This window comes from Cebidichthys violaceus, unplaced genomic scaffold (assembly GCF_023349555.1).
Source record: "Cebidichthys violaceus isolate CVI_PGR_0920_01 unplaced genomic scaffold, fCebVio1.0.p SCAF_125, whole genome shotgun sequence".
NCBI lineage: Eukaryota > Metazoa > Chordata > Actinopteri > Perciformes > Stichaeidae > Cebidichthys > Cebidichthys violaceus.
Genome location: NW_027176291.1, coordinates 369,861 through 390,603, shown reverse-complemented (window position 1 = coordinate 390,603; position 20,743 = coordinate 369,861). Strand labels below are relative to the sequence as shown.

Sequence of the window (20,743 nt, the reverse complement as noted above, 5' to 3'; positions counted from 1 at the left end):
GATTATACTCAGAGCTCAGAGACATGAACAACCCTAAGAGGAGCCGCAAGTGGACACTGTTTCATTCAACAGGGTCATAACCCAAAATGGGAGGGAAACACTGTGTGTTTGTGTATTACCGATCTTGGGTCTCTGTGGATTATGTTCCTCGGGGTCGTCCAGGAAGGCTGGCATGTAGTTGTTTAGATCAGCCTGGAGACAGTGGACCAAGTACCTGCATGCACACATTACAGCGTGTTGAAGACATCAAGATTTCACCACCAAACAGAGAAGCTCTTCTTCAATCATCACATTCACAAACATATGAATGTATTAATATATTCCTTGACCTCCACTGAGAAACTACCAAATTCCCTGCCTGTCCCCGTCTGGGATACGTCTCTGAAATGTCCATGACATTCCAGATTCCCACCCCACAACCACACACACACAGACTGACTTGAAAGCCATCTGGACCAGATGGGCGAGGACGTCCTGGGCGTCCAGCGTGACGCGACTAAGGTCTCGGTCCTGCTTGATGAAGTTGAGCAGCTCTGAAGCATTGGCCATCCAGAAAGCCAGCGCTCCGGCAATGTTCTTCTGCTTCTGTAACGTACCAACCCAACACACACACACACACACACACACACACACACACACAAAAAAACATATGGAGGAAGTTGTTAGAGCTGTGGGGTCAAGGACAGACTGGAGAGTTAGAACAGAAGGTAGTAGAGGGGTTTCTGTTTGAGTGGCAGCCAGAAGGAGCAGTTGTTACCTCAGGGATAGACTCATGCCCCGCCCACCCCTCCCTCTGAGCCAACCCGGTGCCGAGGGGAAGAGTGGTCACCACTGTCACTCAGAAGACGATGCTTAATTAAACTGTCTTCATTTCTTGATTTCTTTAACATTTGAATGTTAGCTCTAAAATATTTTCCTTTGACTTTATGAGAGACATTAGTGACCACTCCTTTTCCCTCCCAGACACACACTCCATTTACCAGGTCACCAGACACCAGCCTCCTCCACTAACCAGTGGGTTGTACAGGTTTCTTTTTGACAAAACTAAAAGGTGTTTAGACCGTAGACTTACAGTAAAGAAAACATGCGAGCAAGAGGATCAAAAGTGACTACAAGTCCATTTAATTCCAATAGATCAGAATAACACACAGACATTTTTGTGGTCAGGATTTAAGCCATTTAAATTCGATTTTAAGACATTTCTATTATTACAATTGATATTAAGCTTTAAGGTTTATCAAAGTACATTAGTGATATTTTCTAATTCATATGACCTATTCAACATTTCACTTTCTTGCCAAGAGTTAGATGAGAAGATCGATATTCTCACGTCTGTTAAATACAAGTATATAGGCAGCAGTCGGTTAGCTTAGCATAGATACAGGAAATGGGGCGAGAGATAGCCTGGATCTGTTCAAAGGTAATAACATCATCCACCTTTGCAGACTATCACTTGTATATAAGACAGACAATTGCTAGCACTTAGGATCCCGGGTTTAAAGGGTTTAATTAACACATTATATCTCATTTGTTTACTCTGTAGATAAATAAAAAAAAGTGTAAAAATTAACATTTGTGGTTTAATGTGCGAGTTAGGTTCAGAACTATTACTTGGCTGAGAGCAGCAACTTCCTAGAATAAATAAGAAAAGCATGTTGTGCCTTTTGTAACGTATTTGCATACCTCCGCAAAAAATTTAATCAGAGCCTCTTGCATAGTAAAGTGGGCTATCAACAAAGTAGTTGCAGCAGCAACATGGTAAACCAGGACAATCATATGGCCAACACTGAGTGGATGATATAAAAATTTTAATAATGCTCGATATGTCAGCCTACAGCCTAAAGGACAGTTTGTTTTCTAGTCCTGAGATCAACAAGGAGGACAGAGCTCAGTGTGTGAGGAGCTGATTGGTTAATATACCCGCCACTCAGAGAGGGAGGAATGTGCGAAGCTCGCTCCCCTGCACTCATCTATCCCCACCTTGAAAAAACGCAAATCAAACAAAATCTTCATTCAGAACAGCCAGAGAATGAGAGATGGAGCCAAGTGCATCCAAAACGAGACGTAACAATAAAACATTTAGGAAACACTTAAAACATGGACAGATGGTTGAACATGTTAAATGAACTTCCAAACAGACAAATGAAGCAGAGGAGGTGGAGGAGGTCGGAGGGCCGCGACTCATCTCTCATCCACACTGCTGAGTAGTAGAAGCAAGACGTGATGTCACACAAGACGGATGCCAGAATTAAAGATGGAGCAACGGTGGAAGAGAGTGGTCGCTTTGGTTTTGCTGTTTTTTTGGGGGGGGGGGTTATTGTTTTTTTAGTACCAGGCAGGTCCAGGAAGCTGAATGGAATTAGTTGGGTTGATGTTGCTGTTGTTGCTTAGTTTTCCAGCTGTGGGAGGACGCATTATTATGGCTTTATTTTACATTTCTGTTAAAATGGAGAAAAAGGAGCAGCAGCAACAATGAAGGGCTGGTCAAAAAAAAGCAGACAAAAGTACAGATTGAGAGAGGCAGAGATTCAAAAAAGAGCCAAGAGGTCGATGAGGTTGGGCGACATGGTTTTACATTTTAAATCGTGAACATGGTATCTGGTTTGCCTTCAAAGGAACGTCAGGATTTGAGACTGATGCAACTATTTCATTGTGAACGAAATCTCAGTGTGGGTCAAAGTGTTCAGCTGAGGAGAGAAGACTTTTGCTTCACAAAAATCCAAAATAAAGGCAAATGTGCACGATGCAACAAAAAGGTTGAATTGGTCCAAATTACTTAATGTTTAAGGATTCAAGGATATAATACACAAATAATAGAATCATCAACAACAATGGATTACAATAATGTATGAAAAACATGTTCTATATGTTATTTGTCTATACTATATAATGTAATGGACAACATATGGATAATATATTATCCAATCAATTATGTCTGCTAAATTAATTTTCCTAATATATTTTTTAATTTATCAATTAACTGTTTACTTTATAAAATGTCAGAAAAAAACAAAAATGCGCATCACAATTTCCCAAAGCCAGAAAGAGCGAATTGAAATTGCTTTTTTTGTTCTGTCATTTTCTGCCAATCAAGTAATCAATTAATTGTTTCAGCTCTAACTGTATACAATTGTTTTTTTTAAGACAAAATTGTTTTCATCCTTTTTAAAATCCATATTAAAATCCTTCTTTCTTAAGTGGGTGATCCGTTTGACCCATTCCACTGGCACAGAGAAGAGGAAAAGCTCAAATCACTATTTCATAACTGTACTCAAAAAGTATTCTCGTACGTCTTACTATTTATTTTTCTTGGCAAACTGCTGTGTAAAACCAGAATTCTGTTAAATATATATATATATATATATATATATATATATATATATATATATATATATATATATATATATATATATATATATATATATATATATATATATATATATATTTGTTAAGTTAAGTTTCTTTAAAGGCAGAAAATTGAGTTCCAACATCTACAGCTGGGTTACAGGTTTTAAGTAACATGAAAGACATTGAGAAGCATTGTCGAGCTTCAGATATTTGATCTATGTCGCCCACACCAAGAGAAAAAGAGAGAGAGGGAGAGAGAGAGAGAGTGAGGGAGGTAGACGAGTCTGTAGCAGCCGTATCATGGTGTGCCATTGTGCTATCCTACCTGATCCCCTTCAGGAATCTCCTGGATGGAAGGAAGAGGAGGAAGAGGACACGTTCACAGGACAGAGAGAAAACACGTCAACAGCTACAGTATGGACACAGCCATGTAACACACACACACACACACACACACACACACACACACACACACACACACACACACACACACACACACACACACACACACACACACACACACACACACACACACTTTGACACAGACATGGTCATGGTTTACAATGTGAAGACATCTTGAATCAGTTAAAGAACAAAACTGGAGGAGGTCAGCTGAAAACCACATCTGGTCAAGAAAACATCACACAGGGTGTTTGAGAAATCTATCAACATTGGTTTAAGGCTTTTAGAGATCTCTTTAATGTCCGCTTAAAGGGATAGTTCAGTGTTTGAGGTGGGGTTGTATGAGGTTCTTATATCAGTTCAGTCAGTTAAAGTGTACACTACATTTACAATATTTTCATTGCTTTACCTTGCTGGCAGATAACTCATCGGACTCCTTTGGTGAATCTGAACTTTAAAAACACCAAAATCACACAATAACACTAACTAACTGATCAAGGCAGCGGTAGAGCAGTATATTCTGTGTTCTAAAGGGAAAAATGCATCCATTGTCCACGGAGTCTTTGAAGAGAGCATAGAGACAGCAAGGTAAAGTGGTGAAAACATTCTAAATATAGCGTACACTTAGACTGGGAGTCTAAAGTTTGACAGTACATCGCTTTGCTCCCGTGCTCGTACTCCTGCTTGTTTCTACAAACTGTGGGCGTGTTGACGGCCATCTATTGTGAGTAATACACTGACTATTGATGAGTACCTCATACAATGCCACTTCAAAACATCCAAACTATCCTTTTAGAATGAAATCCATCATCAAAACGGGCAAGAAAATACAGCCCTGTTGTACTTTAAGAAATTGTCTGATTACTTAAAACCTAACTGTATTTAGGACCATATGCTTCATAGTAAAACTGAATAAAAATTGCTTTTAAGAAGTGGAGCTTCAGTTCTGTATACCAGCTGGAAATAATTGAGCTACGTGTAAACAGGAGCTTAACGAGTGTGAGGGTGTATAAATGTGCAGGGCTAAAAAATAAAAAGGCAAAAAGGAAAATGAATCCTTGAAGAAAGTCATTAAAATGTACGCAGTAATCATTTTTGAGACTGACGTATATTTACCAGGAAGTGACCAATAACGAAAATAAATTCAAGCTCTGTACTCCATTACACACTGCAGAGTCTGTTGGATTGATTTATAGCACAAAACAGGAATGTTATGGGGGAAATTCTGCCTAAAGCTTCCAGTTTTTGAGTAACTGGCAAGAGTAACACCCTCTTTGTGGAAATAAGCTCTGGCGTTTATGTGAAATAAAGTATAAAGAGGACCTGGGACCAACACTATCAGATAACGTTGATCTCTTTCTCTGTGATGATACAAAGTTAAAACACTTCATTTGATTCTCACACACTAATGTTTAAAAAACGCTGCATGCAATCCATAAAGGGGGACATTAATAAAGTAATGCAGTTCAGACGTTTAAGGATGCAAAGCACTGGACAAGCATGAGACTATCTCCAGCATATCACACAGTCAAGCTGGTCACAATCATTCTACTATTCAAGATTAAGTTCTCAACATCCCAGAGAAGCTCGTTTTAAAGCCTGTTATAAGCCCATCTGAAGCAGGAAGGTTCAACATTCCTCACAAGCTAAAAATATTTCCTCGAAAACTCTATAAAACTAAAATCCTGCTACATACAGACGGAAATAGATTAAGTCTTACCGTCCACTCTGCGTGTGCTTTCTTTCATGACTTCACTGCATATCACTGCAATGAATAGCCGGCTGCCAGCTAAACAAATACAAGTGAATGGCACTAATACAAGAAGGATTGGCATTTACTGAGCCTCAGACTTAAGGAGTGTGTGAGAATATTTTCATTAACCCTCCGATCCAACAACGTCCTGTGCTTCTTCAAATACATGATGCTAAATTATATTAGTTGTCATGCCAGCACTGTTAGCAAACACTATGTTAAGTGGGACTGTGTATCAAGCTTCAACGCTTGATACACTTGCTTACGCGTTTGTTTCCTAAAAAGTCAGTGACAACGCCATGCTAACTGAAGTTTAGCATACACTATGTTGCTTCACATCACAAGCATTTAAAACTGACAGGTAGACAAACATAAGAAAAAAGCACAGACTGGTGCAACAGAGGTAACTGTGGAAAGATAGCTGCAAGAAAAATACACATAAAAACACTGACACACACCTCACACAACTACAAGTATAGTAGTTTGTAAGAAAACAGTGAGTTGGGGGGGGAATTTAGCACACAAAATGTCAACAAAAAAAGAGCATGAAATACATAAATAACAGCATTATTAAGGAGCAGAACGCAGATAATGCACAAATTAATACATGAGGTTATCTGCAAATACCACAGCACACACACAAAAAAAAAGACTTGAAAAGAAGTGTTACTGACCTGGATGACTCCCTCCATCATGCTCACCATCTTGTTGACGATGGCAATGACTTTGTGCGTCCTCTCAGACGACATGTCGGGCCGGTAAGACGGCGACAGGACGTAGCGACAGGCCATGTACAGGACATAGGTGGGCGAGAGCTTGAAGTGGACCGTGGAGCTGTTGGTGTAGTTGATGATGGCTGACAGGAAAGTGTCTTCAGCTGGATGGACACACAGAGGATCAGACTGACAGACCACATAGATATTTTTCTCGCACCACTTCTTACAATTTGCGTGTATCCCGTCATGCTGTTTTTAAATTACTTTTCATGCCTTTAAATGTCTTTTTATTGGTGGCCAATCACATAACCGGCGATCAGACCAGGAGTCGCATGAATGAAGTTTTGTTGCATTTGTAGTCCCTCAATTTGGCCTTGTGCACCAGTTTTAAACCCAACGTTTCGATATGCCTCGCTTCCTGTTTAGTTAATGAAAGTAAATGTATTTTTTTAAATCTGATGATGCAAGCAGACTATCATTCGAAGGACCTGGCAAACCATCACACAAATGGGCCAGTTGAGTGACACTCCCACACGGCCGGATTTGGTGTGAATGCAGCCCAAGGATAAGAAATGTCGACTCTAGCTTTAGCAGTTTAACCCCAAAACAGCTCTTCTGAAAACAGGCAACTGTCAAATTGAGCTTTGGTTTACCCTCACTCAAAGTGTACAATTTATCATCTTTAAACATAAAAAATATTAACTGCATTATCTCATTGCAATTACAGGAAACAAAGCCTTTAGGCTTTAAAGTAATCCAGTTGATTTCCTGCCAAACACGAGGGCCACACAATGTAAAAACATAATCTGGAGACTGAGAATAGTTGCTCATTTTCTCTCAGTCTGTTAATGGAAGTCATATTAATATTATTATTAATTATTATTATCATATTATATATATATATATACATACATAACTAATGAGACATTACTTGCATACCCCTGCTGCTAGAGCAGTTAGGTCAGCAGAATCAGTCCAGTGCGTTGTAAAGAGGGTTCAATAGTTTCCAGCTATTGACCGTTTCACTAACACGGCGGAATAGAAAGAGAGACACTAATACTTACAGTTGTCTCTGAACTCGATGCCGGCTGGCAGAGTCAGCTCTGTTCTGTCTACTGAAACGTCCTGAGACCTGATGAGACAAAATGGCACCATGGTAAAGGGATATAAGACGAAATACAGAGATTGAGGAAGAGAGGACTGGAGAGAGGATAAAGATAAAGGACAAAGAAGAGTGTCTCACCTGCTGTCCTGCTGCTCTCCTCTGATCATGGGTTTGACCATGCCGCGCTCCATCTCCAGCTTCCCTGAGCTCTGCACGCACACACACAACTTTGTTGATTCTCTTTGGGTTTTTGACAAAACAAGCACTTGATCGACAAACAATTAACTGATTAACAAAAAAGTAATCAGCAGATTAGTCAATATGATTGGAAAAAATAACTAATTGTATTACTAGGGATGCACCTTTCCTTCTTTTTCTCTCCTGATTTGTGTGTGCGTGTGCGTGTGTGTGTGTGCGTGTGCGTTACCTTGCTCGTGGGCAGCGCAGCTCCACTGTGGACGTCTCCGTGAAGATCGAAGGTGGTTTCTGGTACACTGCTGCAGCAGAGAGACAGACATGCAGCGGTTTAGTTGAGGAGCTGTGCTCTCCACATCTGACTTCTCATTACTGACAACGACAAAAGCTCAGACTTAATCCAGACACAGACAGACAGACACACACACTCACTCACTTATCTAACTCTTCGTCTGGGAGGAGAGAGCTGGAACAGAGATGCAGAAAATGAATGGCTCACTAATACATGCAGATGGATACGTTTGCTTTACACATATGCACACTTACATAACAGTCTCATTAGCTATAGAGAGGCCACGTCACACCTGACTGAGCACTGTTTGCAGCAAAGCCAGTATGCTGTGTGTGTGTGTGTGTGTGTGTGTGTGTGTGTGTGTGTGTGTGTGTGTGTGTGTGTTTAAGTGACAGTAATGGAGTGTGACAGCAGGCGGGTTTAAAAGACAGGTTTTGGCTTTTCACGCCCCCACATGTCAGGAGGGCATCAATGTCAAACAAACAGTACAGCACCAACACAAACACACAAAGCGATTGTGCTCTGTGCCTTTGTCACATACACAATAACCTCAAGCAGCCAAAGTAGGTTAAAACCATTAACAGCTAGACTACGCTTATGGGTGGATGGACAAACGACCACATTTCCAGAAATGATGTATTTTGTAACATTTTCCATCTATTAAATGACAACTTTAACACCCCACAGATAGGACCTCTCAATTTTTGTTCAAACTAATGCAGATAAAGTTAATAAACTTGCAATAAAGAGGGGAAAGAGAGTTTAGAAAAACCACAGATATGACAGTCATGTGGGGATCTCAAGAACTGGACAGTCATGTACAGCTCGAGCTACATCTCAATAACCAGACACCTCAACCATTAGAAACTTTTTAGAAATACATACTCGGTAGCACTATTATCCTCCCAAAAATAAGCAAAACGTTGCTTGTTCAAATTGCTTGCACATGAGGGGGAAATCTACCATTGCTCAATTGTTTCGGAACACAAGTTGGTTGTCGAACAAACAGACAAACCAAAGCAAAGACGCATCTAGTGGCAAATTAATAGAATTTCACAAAAAATAACCACTATGTTTATTAAGTTACACTTTAGAATGATTGGAACATTTTTAGCTTCAAAAACATCCCAGATAAGGGAATGCTGGCAACATCAAATCAAAACAAACGCGGGTGGCAGATTAAGTTTCTTTCCAGACATCTGGTAGATTAAAGTTCTGAACACTCACATGCTACAAGATCATCTGCTCAACCGCCAGCAGCACCTGGTGCCAAATAGCTCTGTTCTTAAAAAAAAAAAACATCTGCCATTTGTGCCAAACCGTGGCTCTAATCATTCCAAACATCATGATGCGTCTCCAGCTCAAATGAACTAGGTAGACTTGTAAGTTTGTACAGCAGAACGTTGGACAGCAGCCCACACAACCACAAGGATCCACTTCCACCACATCAGGCTTTTATTCCAGACTGAGGTGACACTGCTCAAAACGACAGCCAATGTTAATGTTACTCGCCAGATATTACATTGACTTTTATAGGGAATTGTAAAATTCCTCCAAATTAAAAGAGTCAGGAAAAACTCACAAATGCCTCAATTCATAGAGGTCTACAACAGTAAGAGCAGCTCCTCCCTAAAGTTGCTGAGTATGCTATTTGACCTCTAGAAGAACAGATTGCTGGTCCAATTAAAGTACAATTTGACATTATTGACAAATGAGATTCAGGTCTTGTTTATGCAAAGCAGAAATCTTTCATTTTAGCCACTTTATTAATGACTGTGTTATCAATCTAGTTACACATTTACATGTATTTACACATCCAGCAAAAATGTTAGCAACATCAGAATTCATTTAGAGTTGTGTTTCTGTATTTGTTTTGCTCTCCACTAACTCTTTGAGGCAATATCTGGCTCTTTAGCAGCCCAGATCATTCTCAATGTTCAGCAACTAGTCAATAACTTTGTCTCACGTTTGGTCTTGAGCAGTTACTGTGCAGTGGGGCTGAAAACAGTTGCCTGTGGCTGCCGAAAGACCGTAGCAAAACAGAAAAGATGTGGGCCATAAATGAAAAACAAAGAGCTGAAAGACGCTACAATGCTACCCAGAGCTGAGGGAAGAGGACAGAGAGTGATTGTTATCTGTGGGTTCATCGCTACGAACGGGCCATTTCACATACATAGTAATATATTGATTAAAACAGCTATAAAGTTTATAGTGTAGCTATAAAGAGCTACACCTCACTCTAGCTCCATGACTGATTTTTCTTTCATCCCTACATCTGTTGTAAAAGGCTGTAGTAACCCATCTGATCTCATGCTAAGTAGACTGCCAGTCTTAGAGAGCCCCATTGGTAAATCAGCACCTAGCGCCAAAACAGAAAACAATTATGGACTGAATATAAAATATTAGTAAAAGGTAACAAAACGAGACCAAACACAAAGAGAAAGTTCACAGGAAACGGAGCCTGCAGGTTGTTTCCTTGCTGCTGATTACCTCTTCCTCCGGGCTGAAGGTGCTAATCAAAGTCACCTGACGGGGCCTTTGGCTGGAATGCAAACCCGTACAAGAGAGTTTCAAACCCTCTGAGGAACAGCCTTGTTACAGACCGCACAGTTAAATATATGATTAACCTCATGTCGTTATTCAATTTGCGGTTTAAAAATAAGTCAAACACTCCTTTAAACGCAACACTGTTGTGTTATTTTGTGTCTATCCAACTCGCTACTGAACACACAAACAACCAAACTTAATGCGGTAGCTGGATTTATAATATTAAAGACAATGAACCTACCATTTTACAGTGTTGTACTTATTTTGTCTTCAAAAAACTTAAAATGTTTATTGCTTTCTGGTGCAGTAAAGCATCTGAAAAAGACAATTTACACTCTGCCATCGGATTTAAACTTTAAATTTGTTAAAAACATTAGAAACACTTCAGAAAGTGATGGTAGGCCTCAAAATACTTAAAAACTACACAGGATAAGCTACACAAGAGAAACCAGAATACTTCTAGTCTTGGATCATTTGTAAGAACCAATTCAGGCAGAAACACGGCGTCACTTACTTACAGTACACACCTTTCTCTTTTTTTGCAGCGTTAGTCATCCATTGAGTCATTAAAGGGCCATTCAATTCTCATTCAAAACCTCTTTTTCTTGTCTCTCACTCATCCATAGCCAGCTCACATGCTCCCTTCTCTTATCTGTTGTGCTCCCTCTTTCTGTCTCCTGTTAAGTGTGTGAAACGACAGCGAGCAGGAGGCCACACCCAACGCCATGTTGATCAGATTAGAGGGCAGCCCGCCTGCCATAACCCTAGACCTCCGCTCTTCCTCTCCTCTCATTTCCTCATTCTCCCCTTCGGTCCAACCCCAAGACTTCCCTCCTCCCTCTTTTCCTTCATCTCTCTCACTCTTCCCGCCAACTCCAAACCTCAGCCTCTCCTCCCTTCATCTACAGCGACACCCTCTTCTTTTTTTTATGTTGACAGACTTGAGAAAACAGTGAGTTGAGAGGATGAGAGGCAGAATAAAGTGGAAAGAGAAGAAGAGTGGCAGTGCATTAAGGAGGTGAAGACCGCCTCCTTGCCCTCACCCGGACTTGTGTCGGCTCCTCATCATGGCGGCCGGTTCTCTCTTCACTCCCTGGTCGAACATCGGGTCCACGAACTTAAAGACGTGTGCGGAACCAAACTGGAGGGTGGAGCCCGAACGCAGCACCGTGGTCTCGTTGACCCGCTGCCCATCGACGAAGGTGTCGGCGTCCGGGCCGTGAGGCGTCACGGTCACCATGCCTTCACTGTGCATGAGGTTGCAGTGGTGGGGCAGGATCCCCGGACCGAGCAGCTGGAGACAAACAAGGGCAGGTACGTCACCACAAAGAACACTACATCAGGAGCTTTTAAGTCAAATTATAAGTTTATTTTTGCTAAGAAATCTGATCACATGTCCTTTGTGTTTGTTTTGACTTGTGTACTTACTAAAAAGATAAACAATGTAAGCTGTGTTTGTTTGTCTCCCCGATTTCTTATGCGAATGGTGGTTAGCATCGCATATACAAATGACTGGCATATTGTAGATACATTTGTAGAGTTCTACACACATCTAACATTATCATTTATGGGTCGCAAGTATGGCGTTTGTTGTCTTACCCATGTGCCATCTGGGGTGGGGGAAAGGAGGAGGGGGTTTTTCAAAGACTGGAAGGGCAAATAAGAGCCCTTTGTCAGGTAGATGATGAGGTCATAATATACATGGATAAACAAGAATACCATGTTTGTAAATGTTAATATGATCCATGTCCAGTAATACGTGTCTGTAAATGCTGATTATTTGCTGTTATACTCACTCTAACCTCCAGTATTAAAATTGTTTAATTTGGAAACACACACAAAGAAATGTGTTTGTATTTCCCCACCCAAAAAGTGAGGAGAATGCACTCTTTATTCACTCGCATTGACTGAACAACTGCCAGCGTTTTTTTTTGTGATGTAGTTACCTGGATGGCTCCGTCCTCTGTGCAGTCTGAGCCCACCTCGGTGATGCTGTGCTGAAGCCGGTACAGCTTTGGTTTGTCCCGAGAGTCAGATCCGTCTAGACACATTCAAACGCTCACATTTAGCACCGGGCATCTCCTCGCATCACTAGGAAACTGTAGTATACACAACTTCACACACACTCCTATATCAACTGTCCACACACAGCTGACAGGAAAGACCCAATACAGATTGGAGTACAGTGGGTTATGCACTGCTAATGTGGCAAAATAAACTGTGGGTGGGCTGGTTGTGCTGCAGAGCAATTATTGATCGTTAGTAATTAGGAGTTTAGTAAAAAGCAAAGCGGCATATTAGTTCACCAAAGAAAAATGAGAAAACATTGGCTGCACTTGGGGAGAAAATAAATTCTGGGGGGAAAAATGAAAGGGTATCAGAAAAACCTCAGAACCAACTTCTAAAAATAATACAGAAAAAAAGCTAATATAACATTATAATATAACATGGCTACCAGGACAGCCTTTAGTGATTTAATGAGGTTTAAGAAGAAACTGGCTACGCGGTTATGTTATGAGCTCATGGTTACCATGTATCTATGACAGATCACTGTTGAATCAGGTTCAATAATATGTTCCATGTTAACACTTTAGTATGCTACTCCAAAAGTACTTCTTGATTTGTAGTTTTCTACATCACATCTTGTGACTGTGTTTAGGAATGCACTTTACAGAGTAATGACTACCAGAGACAGTTGAGTGGAAAGTCCTAAATCTTAAAAGCATTTGTTGTTACTCTGTTTTATGTCTCAGTATAGTTTTATTATAACGGTCAATAAAAATGCATATGAAGTTTCCAATTGTTTTCCAATAATGACTTTAGAATGTCATAAAGCGGTTTGAAGCACAGATATTTATTGTAAAACTGCTCGTTATTTTCTTAAAAGTGGAATGATGAAAAAATACATTTTATTCAAAAGGATAGTTTGTCAATTTGTGAAATTCACGTATTTACTTTCTCGCTGAGAGTTAGATGACAACATTGATACCACTCTCATGTCCATACAGTAAAAATGAAGCTAAAGCCAGCAGCCGGGTGGCTTGTTTTAGCTTAGCATAGGTGGATTTTGATCACTTATAGCCTAATCTTAGCTTCGTACTTCTGGCAATTGCATTGACGCTTAAAAAAAACTGTAGTTTTGTGAAGAGTATCTTGCTTTGCCACAGAGCTCGTTTAAAAAAATACAAAATCCAATTGGCTTTTTGTCCAGCTAACCAGGGCGATGCTAACTTCCTCATCGGGACTCAGGGATCATTGCACCCCCTCCCAACAATCCCATCAGCCATTGCAACAGACACAGAAGAGGTGTGGTGGATTTTTTTTACCTTCGTGGTGCCGATAGGCGTAGTAGGCATAGTGATTCCCTCGCCCTAGGCAAACAGGCAGGCAGGTGCGGAGGTAGAAGGACACATGCACAAGACCGCACGCGCGCACACGCACACACACACACGCACACGCACACACACACACACACACACACACACACCATGCCATAAGAAGGTAGGAAAAAAAACAGACACATAGCAGAGGGTGAAAATGCAGCAAGGAGGGAAAATGCAGCATTACCTTGTTAACCCATTATTTGGATGGAGGCATACAAGCATATATACACACACACACACCCACACACACACACACACACACTATTTAGGAGAGCCACCAAATCAATTTTCCATCTGTTCCATAGACTGTGATCCCCATCAATCTGACAGGGAATGATGTAGATGTGTTAGTATATTCTTTGACCAGACCCACTGGTTTCCCTTACACCACCTCAGCACTACAGTTTACTGCTGAGAAGTGTTTGGGTCACCATCAGCCCAAATAAGTTAATGACATGAGGCATATGACAGACAAAGAGGAAGCTTAAGAGAGAGGGGGGGATCAGTAGCAAGAAACAAGCTGTTAGTGCTGGTCGCATTTAGCAAGGCGAAGCTGTTGTTTCCCAAGATGCCCCGGTAGGTTTGGGTGTTTTGTAAACATCACAGTGGTGTCTCCATACTGGGATTTCCTCCCTGCATTCCAGGAGTTTTGTTGCAACGACTCACCTTTTGTTGTACTCCAAGTCTCTCAACCTATCCAGTCTACTTCTAATTCAGACATTGGTTTATGGCATTATAACTGTGTTGGACAGCACAAAAGACATTTTTTTTTTAGTTCTACCCACTTCTATCCCTAATCGTGCTTTATATATATATATATATATATATATATATATATATATATATAAGGTGCAGGACTTATATATTGCAGAGAAAAACGAGGCCACAGTGAGTAAAATGTGACCGGTGTTTTAAAAAAACCACCTCAAACCTCCTTGGGGTTCAGAGGATGGTTTTTTTTTTTTTTTTTTTTTAAGCTTATATCCAGTCAGCGTTCATAACACAGTCTGATGTCAACTGTACCTCCATGACTCTGGCATATTCATCTTGTTCAACTGGGTCACTGTATTTACATTTCTGGTGCAGGATGTGTAATGCAGAGATTTTCTTTTGCACATTTAAATTCAGATGAACGCTGCATTGGATTGTTAATACAGATCTATACTTCTGTACTTCAAGCTGAAAAAAAATGGCATAAAACTTGATCCATATCATATTTGGGGTGTGGAATGGAAGTGAAGCGGAGGTAGCATACACCATCAGCTGCAGGTAAATTGAGCTGATTCTAAGAGCTGCCTCCAATATATGCTGCAGCAAGTCTTAACCCCCTGCTGTGGTTTTATATATCGTGAGGAAATCCTGTGCTGGAAGGAGCAGAAACCACAGAACACACGTGATTTACTCATTAACATGTGTAACCTTTGAGTAACCCTGAATGTTATCTACTGCAGCTACCCTGTTGCCTACTACCTATGTAGCAGCAGCACTCATCCGGGTTGCGACTGATGGATTCTAGACCCAAGATGTCCCAGATACAGGGGCAGACAAGAGGGTGTTGTGGTTCTACCTGGGCTCAGCTCCACCAAGTAAGGCAGTTTCTCTGGCGGCAGTGAGCTGCTGCTGCCGTCCTTCCTTTGCAGGCCTTTGTCGTCCACTTTCCTTCCCTTCCTCCCTTGGTAGTCGGGCGGTCTCTTCTTCAGCTGGAACACTAGCGATCCTGATACATGACATAACAAAAAAAGCTTTAGCATGTCACATTGAAATGTCATATTTTTCCCCAACAGGACTGAAGAGGTGAGGAGCTACTAACAGTTGTAATGGCTGCAAGGCAGCAGGAGGGGGCGGTAGCGGCCAAGAGAAGAGCAATTGAGTTTGACAGAAGCACACTCACAGACTTTTTGTGAGGTGTGTGTGTGTGTGTGTGTGTGTGTGTGTGAGAGAGCGTGTGTGTGCGTGTGTGAGAGAGAGTGTGTGTGTGTGTGTGTGTGTGTGTGTGTGTGTGTGTGTGTGTGTGTGTGTGTGTGTGAGAGAGAGAGAGAGAGAGAGAGCGTGTGTGTGCATGTGTTACCTCTGTCAGCAGGCCAGTCCCTGAAGATCTGCAGTGGACACTCAGAATCGTCCAGAATCGCCTCCTTGCCCGACTTATCATCTTGCTGCAAAGACAGCAACAACACAGAAAACAAATCAGTCACTTCAGCAAATACATACAGCCAATTCTGCCAGTGACTCTGTAAATGTGTTCTACTATCAGTGTCAGCAAATATTGTGGGAAAATGCCAACAAATTTGACCCAGATTCAAGGTATTTGCCTCATAAAACACAAACAAGGGAGCAAAAAAGATTTGTGTTATTGTGTATGTAAATGTTCCCAGGGCTATTTAACGACGCAACTACGCCAACGAGTGGCAACGATATAGATTGTCGCTCATAGTATTAGCATATCTGTAAATTAAATAATGTGTCTAAAAGATTATACGATATAAAGATAAAGATTCTTAGTTAAAGATGTATTTTATGTGTCCTGATTTGATTCGAAAAAAATAAGATGACAAAACTTAATTCAACACATTAGATGGAGATGACTCCTATATGGCAGAACACACATTTTTAAGTTGTCATAATGAGTCATTACAAACAGTGTGAACTGGTTTAGAGAACAAAGGCCAAAGATATAAGTTTCCCCTCCCTAATGAAACGATGCTGATCTCAGGCTTTGTAAATATTGCAGTTGTTCTGCAGACTGTAGTCTACAGCCGTCCTACATCCAGTTCAGTCTGATCTCAGTTAACATCTCCCCCCCCAAAAAAAAAAAAACACACACGCGAGCTGACATGCTACTAGCTAGAATACTAGTGCTTATTCCTCATGCTCACTAACCTAATGGACTTTTCCTGTGCTTTAGTCTCTTCAGCAAATTGCTACCGAGTATCAACAGTGTGTGTGTGTGTGTGTGTGTGTGTGTGTGTGTGCGTGTGCGTGTGGTCCCAGGAGAGTCTTCCACTGTATTGGCTGTGGGAGCAGCAGTTATTTCATATGATTGGCCATAGCCAAAGTCCATCTGAGAGGATACATATTGGAGAGGCTGTGGAGAGGGCAGCCAAGTTCACGGCCACGGCCACACACGCACGCACACGCACACACGCACACACACACACAAAAGACAGACACATACAAACGTAGACATAGAGCATCTGCTGCTGCTATAGCACTCAGTCTGAAAGCAATTGCATTCCTCCCAAAGGTTTTAGTGCCAAGCAGCATTCTGTCTCAATCTGCCAGTCCAGTGAAGAGTGTGTGCATTATATATGTGTGGTGTGTGTGTGTGTGTGTGTGTGTGTGTGTGTGTGTGTGTGTGTGTGTGTGTGACCTTGGCTTTCCTCTGCAAAGAGCCTCTCAGAAGGGAGATGGATGATGGAGATGTGTTTATTGATGAGATAGGAAGATCGAGGTTGTGTTTAGTGGAGAAGTAAGAGGGTGTTAAGAAGTGGGCAGTGGTCAGCAGTACACTCCCTTTTGAATTACTGCATGTCAGATGATGACAAATAAGGTGCTGTGATCAAATATGTACAGTATACTCAATGTGATCTTGTTGAACGGTATCAACTGCAGCTGGAGGGCCTTGCAAGTCACACATTTAAAAAAAGGACAAAACTTCCATATTCCTAAAGCCAAGTTTTCCTAAAAGTAGTTTAACTTGTACGGAAACAAATGTGATGGTTTTGGTTTGTACTTTGGTGGAGGAGGTGTTTTTTTTTTAGATGATGAGGTCCTCAAAGATAAAAGGTGAAGGAGTTGCAGTGAGATAAGCGTAGTTACCCGGGCGATGCAGTACTCTCTGGGGTTCTCCTTCTCCAGCCCGTACTTCTCCAGCGCCTCCACCACAGCAAAGTCGGCCGTGTCTCTTGTGGAGAGCAGGATGGTTTTATATGGGATGTTGGGCTTCAGACTGTCAGCGTATATCCGCAAAGTGCCCCCTGCAGGAAACAACGAAACGCATGTTTTGTTAGTAATTGCACCCTTCTAACAAATGCTGTGCTGCTTTAGCCCTCTGCGACGGAAAACGGAAGCCGGTATATTGTAAATATAGTATACACTTGAACTGATATTGATTTTTTTAAGGTGGCTTATATACGTTTTGCTGCTGTCCACATCCAAAGCAGTACATTGCTTTGCTCCCGTGCTGGTACTCATGTCTGCTTGTCCAAGCTGGCCGCATGTCGACCGCCATCTACTGTGTAATACACTGACGCTGGATAAAAATATGTCTTCCTCAGCTCGAACACCATCCATGCCAATCAATAACAGTAATGATTAGTTCTTCGGGAAACGTCCCTCTGGACATAGAACCCAACACGTTTCTGTGCAGGCACACCGACTTGAATATATGACTTGAATATACAGAACAGGAAAGTTAAAGTGCTGAATTACATTTTCCTTTAAAAAAAAAAAAAATAGAACCAGTAGATGGAGGGCAGTTACTGTAGCGCTCGTAAAGTATATTTAATGCACCACACTTTCATCCGGAGACACGTACAGCCGCGTGACCGTGATGTGTCAACTAGAAATGATCACCTTCGTAAAACCCCACATGGGAGTCTTCAGTAAAGCAAACGGGAGTTTTTTTCAGAGGCATTTCACAAAATGAGCTTGTTTAAAATAGCAGTTACTGCTGGGACAACGTCATTGTCTAACCACAAGCCACCCTGTCTCAACGTATGTGCGTGCATGTGCGTGTGCGGTGGTTAAAGCAGTTTTTAGAGTCGGGTTCACTGGTCCATCTGTCTGTCTGGCAGAATGATTAGGTAATGTGTGAGTCACCCGAACCAGCCAGGGTGTTTGTGTTCATTCATTCAACGTGGACATATTTCTTTTGGTGTGGGTCAACATGTCAGCTTGAGACGTCCCTCACAGACATACGGTCTTCTGTGGACCAGCTGATGATAACAAATTAGCACTACTGGAGGTGATTACAACTGCAGAACACCTCCACCAGCTGCTTCTTCTTCCGCCCCTCCCCCCTGGCAGGTTTCTCAAGCTCCGTCACGTTGCACAATGTTTGAGTCGGTCTGCAGACTTTCTCTGGGGTTCACATCAGGTTTTCTTGAAGTCACACAAGGACATCGGGACTCGTTCCGAAGCCAAACCAACTCTGAATCTTTGCATGATGTCATCTTCACTCTGGGAGCAGTTTTTTTTTTTTTTAGATTTGGCTCCACTTATCATTCCTCTTTTGGCTCCTACTGCTGTGAGGCATCCCTGTAATTTCCACCAACGCTGTGCTACATAGTAGGGATGCTGTTAGCTGGGTGCTACTTGTTCTTTCCAGGTTCAGCACAGAGACTCATTCCACTTCAGTTAGATAAAGTCTTCTTACAAAAGCTTATACAACTGCATCAATCTCATCCAAGCTTATCTGCATTTTTCTGTTGCTACTTTTCATTAATGTAGCTCGATAGGAAGATGACATCCCGACTCTTAATACTCTGGTCAACTGTTTCTCCAACCCCTGGACACCACCAAATCTAATAAACGGCCTGGAACCAGGCTGAACAGTTACATTTATTTTTTTTGCCTCATCAAAGAAAATGATGTTACTCCTATTTGTCTCAGAATGCTTAAGTGCCCTTTTGTCTTGGCAGGCCGTTATACGTCTTTAACTCGGAGGTGCAGCAGAGATGGTTGTCCTTATAACAAGTTCACCAATCTCTGCAGAGAAGCTCCGGAGCTCTTACAAAGAAATCATCAAGCTCTTCATCACTTCTTCGACTACAGGGCCGACGTGCCTGCGTGCTGCATCTGGGCACACAGCCAGTTAGAGGAAGTTTTAAAGACTTTCCCTACATTTCATAATAAAGAATCCAATTAAGCTCCAGGGAATGTTTCTTCATTCCCTTATCTGGATCTATGCCTCGACACTGTTCTGTCTGTGATGTCATTGGCTTGTTTTTCCTCTGATAGGCTCTGAGCACCGTGCATGATTGGCTGATTAAGCTGGGTTTGGAAGGGAATTGTCTGGATACACATGTGTGTGTGATGTTGCATGTCTTTTTTTTTCATTAGAGGCTCCACAAACAGTTCAGGTACCTGAGTCGGGCCTCCCGTCACTGCTCATGAACTCCTGCATGCGTTTCTCCAGTTTCTGCTGCCGTCTCCTCTTCATCACCACCTCCGGGTTGGAGATTGTCCTGGTAAAGCTGGTCTCCGGCATGTCCTTGTAAACCTCTGCCGCCAGGCGACTGTTTTCCCTAAATCACAGGCGGGGGGGGGGGGGGGGGGGGGGGGGGGGAATAGGTGAGGGGGGAAAAAAGATAGATGGAGAAACAGAAAGGTAAAATATTAAATCACTGATTCTTTCCTCTTTTGGAGTTTTCTGTGCTTTTCTTGCCCTTATACATCCTCTCCAAGGGCTGAGAGGATGTATAAGGGCAAGACAGTAAGATGGATGAGTGAGTGCGTCTTACCCGTCCTCCCGGGTGAGCGTTTGTTCGTCTCCATCGGGGATCCGGGCGAACTCCTTCTCCCTCTTCTTTTCCTTCTTCTTCTCCTTCTTGGATAAAGTCCTCTTGAAGTTCTGGATCACGCCGTCCTTCTCCTTCTCTGGACCATTACTCTGACTCTTCTGGCAGAGAGGGGAAGAAGCGTTAATGAGGTGCTCTAAGAGGCTACGAGGGGAGGCCGGCTTCAGTTGGTAATGACGCACGCATTTCTGAATGTATGAATGACTGAACAAACTGAATGAGGAAAAGACGATTTTCCTCATTCATCTTACACAATTACATCTGATTAAGTTAAGTGTAATGAAGGGTTTTGATTTAGTTTTAAACCTCATTTATATATGTATACAGTTAGTCATGAAAATAGAAGGCTTTTTGACAGACTACAGATCAAAATATGTTGAAAATGACAGAATTGGCATAATAGAAATATATATAGATTGTCATATCTTCTACAATGGATTTCTCACTGTATTGCAAAATGGTCTCATCTGAATCAAATCAAATA

The 20,743-nt window shown here is 41.7% G+C and overlaps 1 protein-coding gene across 1 annotated transcript in view; it reads right to left on the bottom strand.

Annotated features, from left to right (window-relative positions):
- Positions 1 to 119: 119 nt before the first annotated feature.
- afdna (afadin, adherens junction formation factor a) overlaps positions 120 to 20,743 on the bottom strand; it is a gene marked incomplete at its 3' end in the record, with an annotated part of 50,433 nt that continues 29,809 nt past the window's right edge. Inside the window, 16 exon segments of the mRNA XM_068706936.1 lie at positions 120 to 214; positions 440 to 585; positions 3,674 to 3,694; positions 6,178 to 6,380; positions 7,284 to 7,351; positions 7,463 to 7,533; positions 7,752 to 7,821; positions 7,956 to 7,985; positions 11,402 to 11,652; positions 12,305 to 12,399; positions 13,685 to 13,729; positions 15,309 to 15,458; positions 15,810 to 15,894; positions 17,558 to 17,715; positions 19,826 to 19,986; positions 20,203 to 20,360. Coding sequence (XP_068563037.1) covers positions 120 to 214; positions 440 to 585; positions 3,674 to 3,694; positions 6,178 to 6,380; positions 7,284 to 7,351; positions 7,463 to 7,533; positions 7,752 to 7,821; positions 7,956 to 7,985; positions 11,402 to 11,652; positions 12,305 to 12,399; positions 13,685 to 13,729; positions 15,309 to 15,458; positions 15,810 to 15,894; positions 17,558 to 17,715; positions 19,826 to 19,986; positions 20,203 to 20,360 — 1,807 coding nt within the window.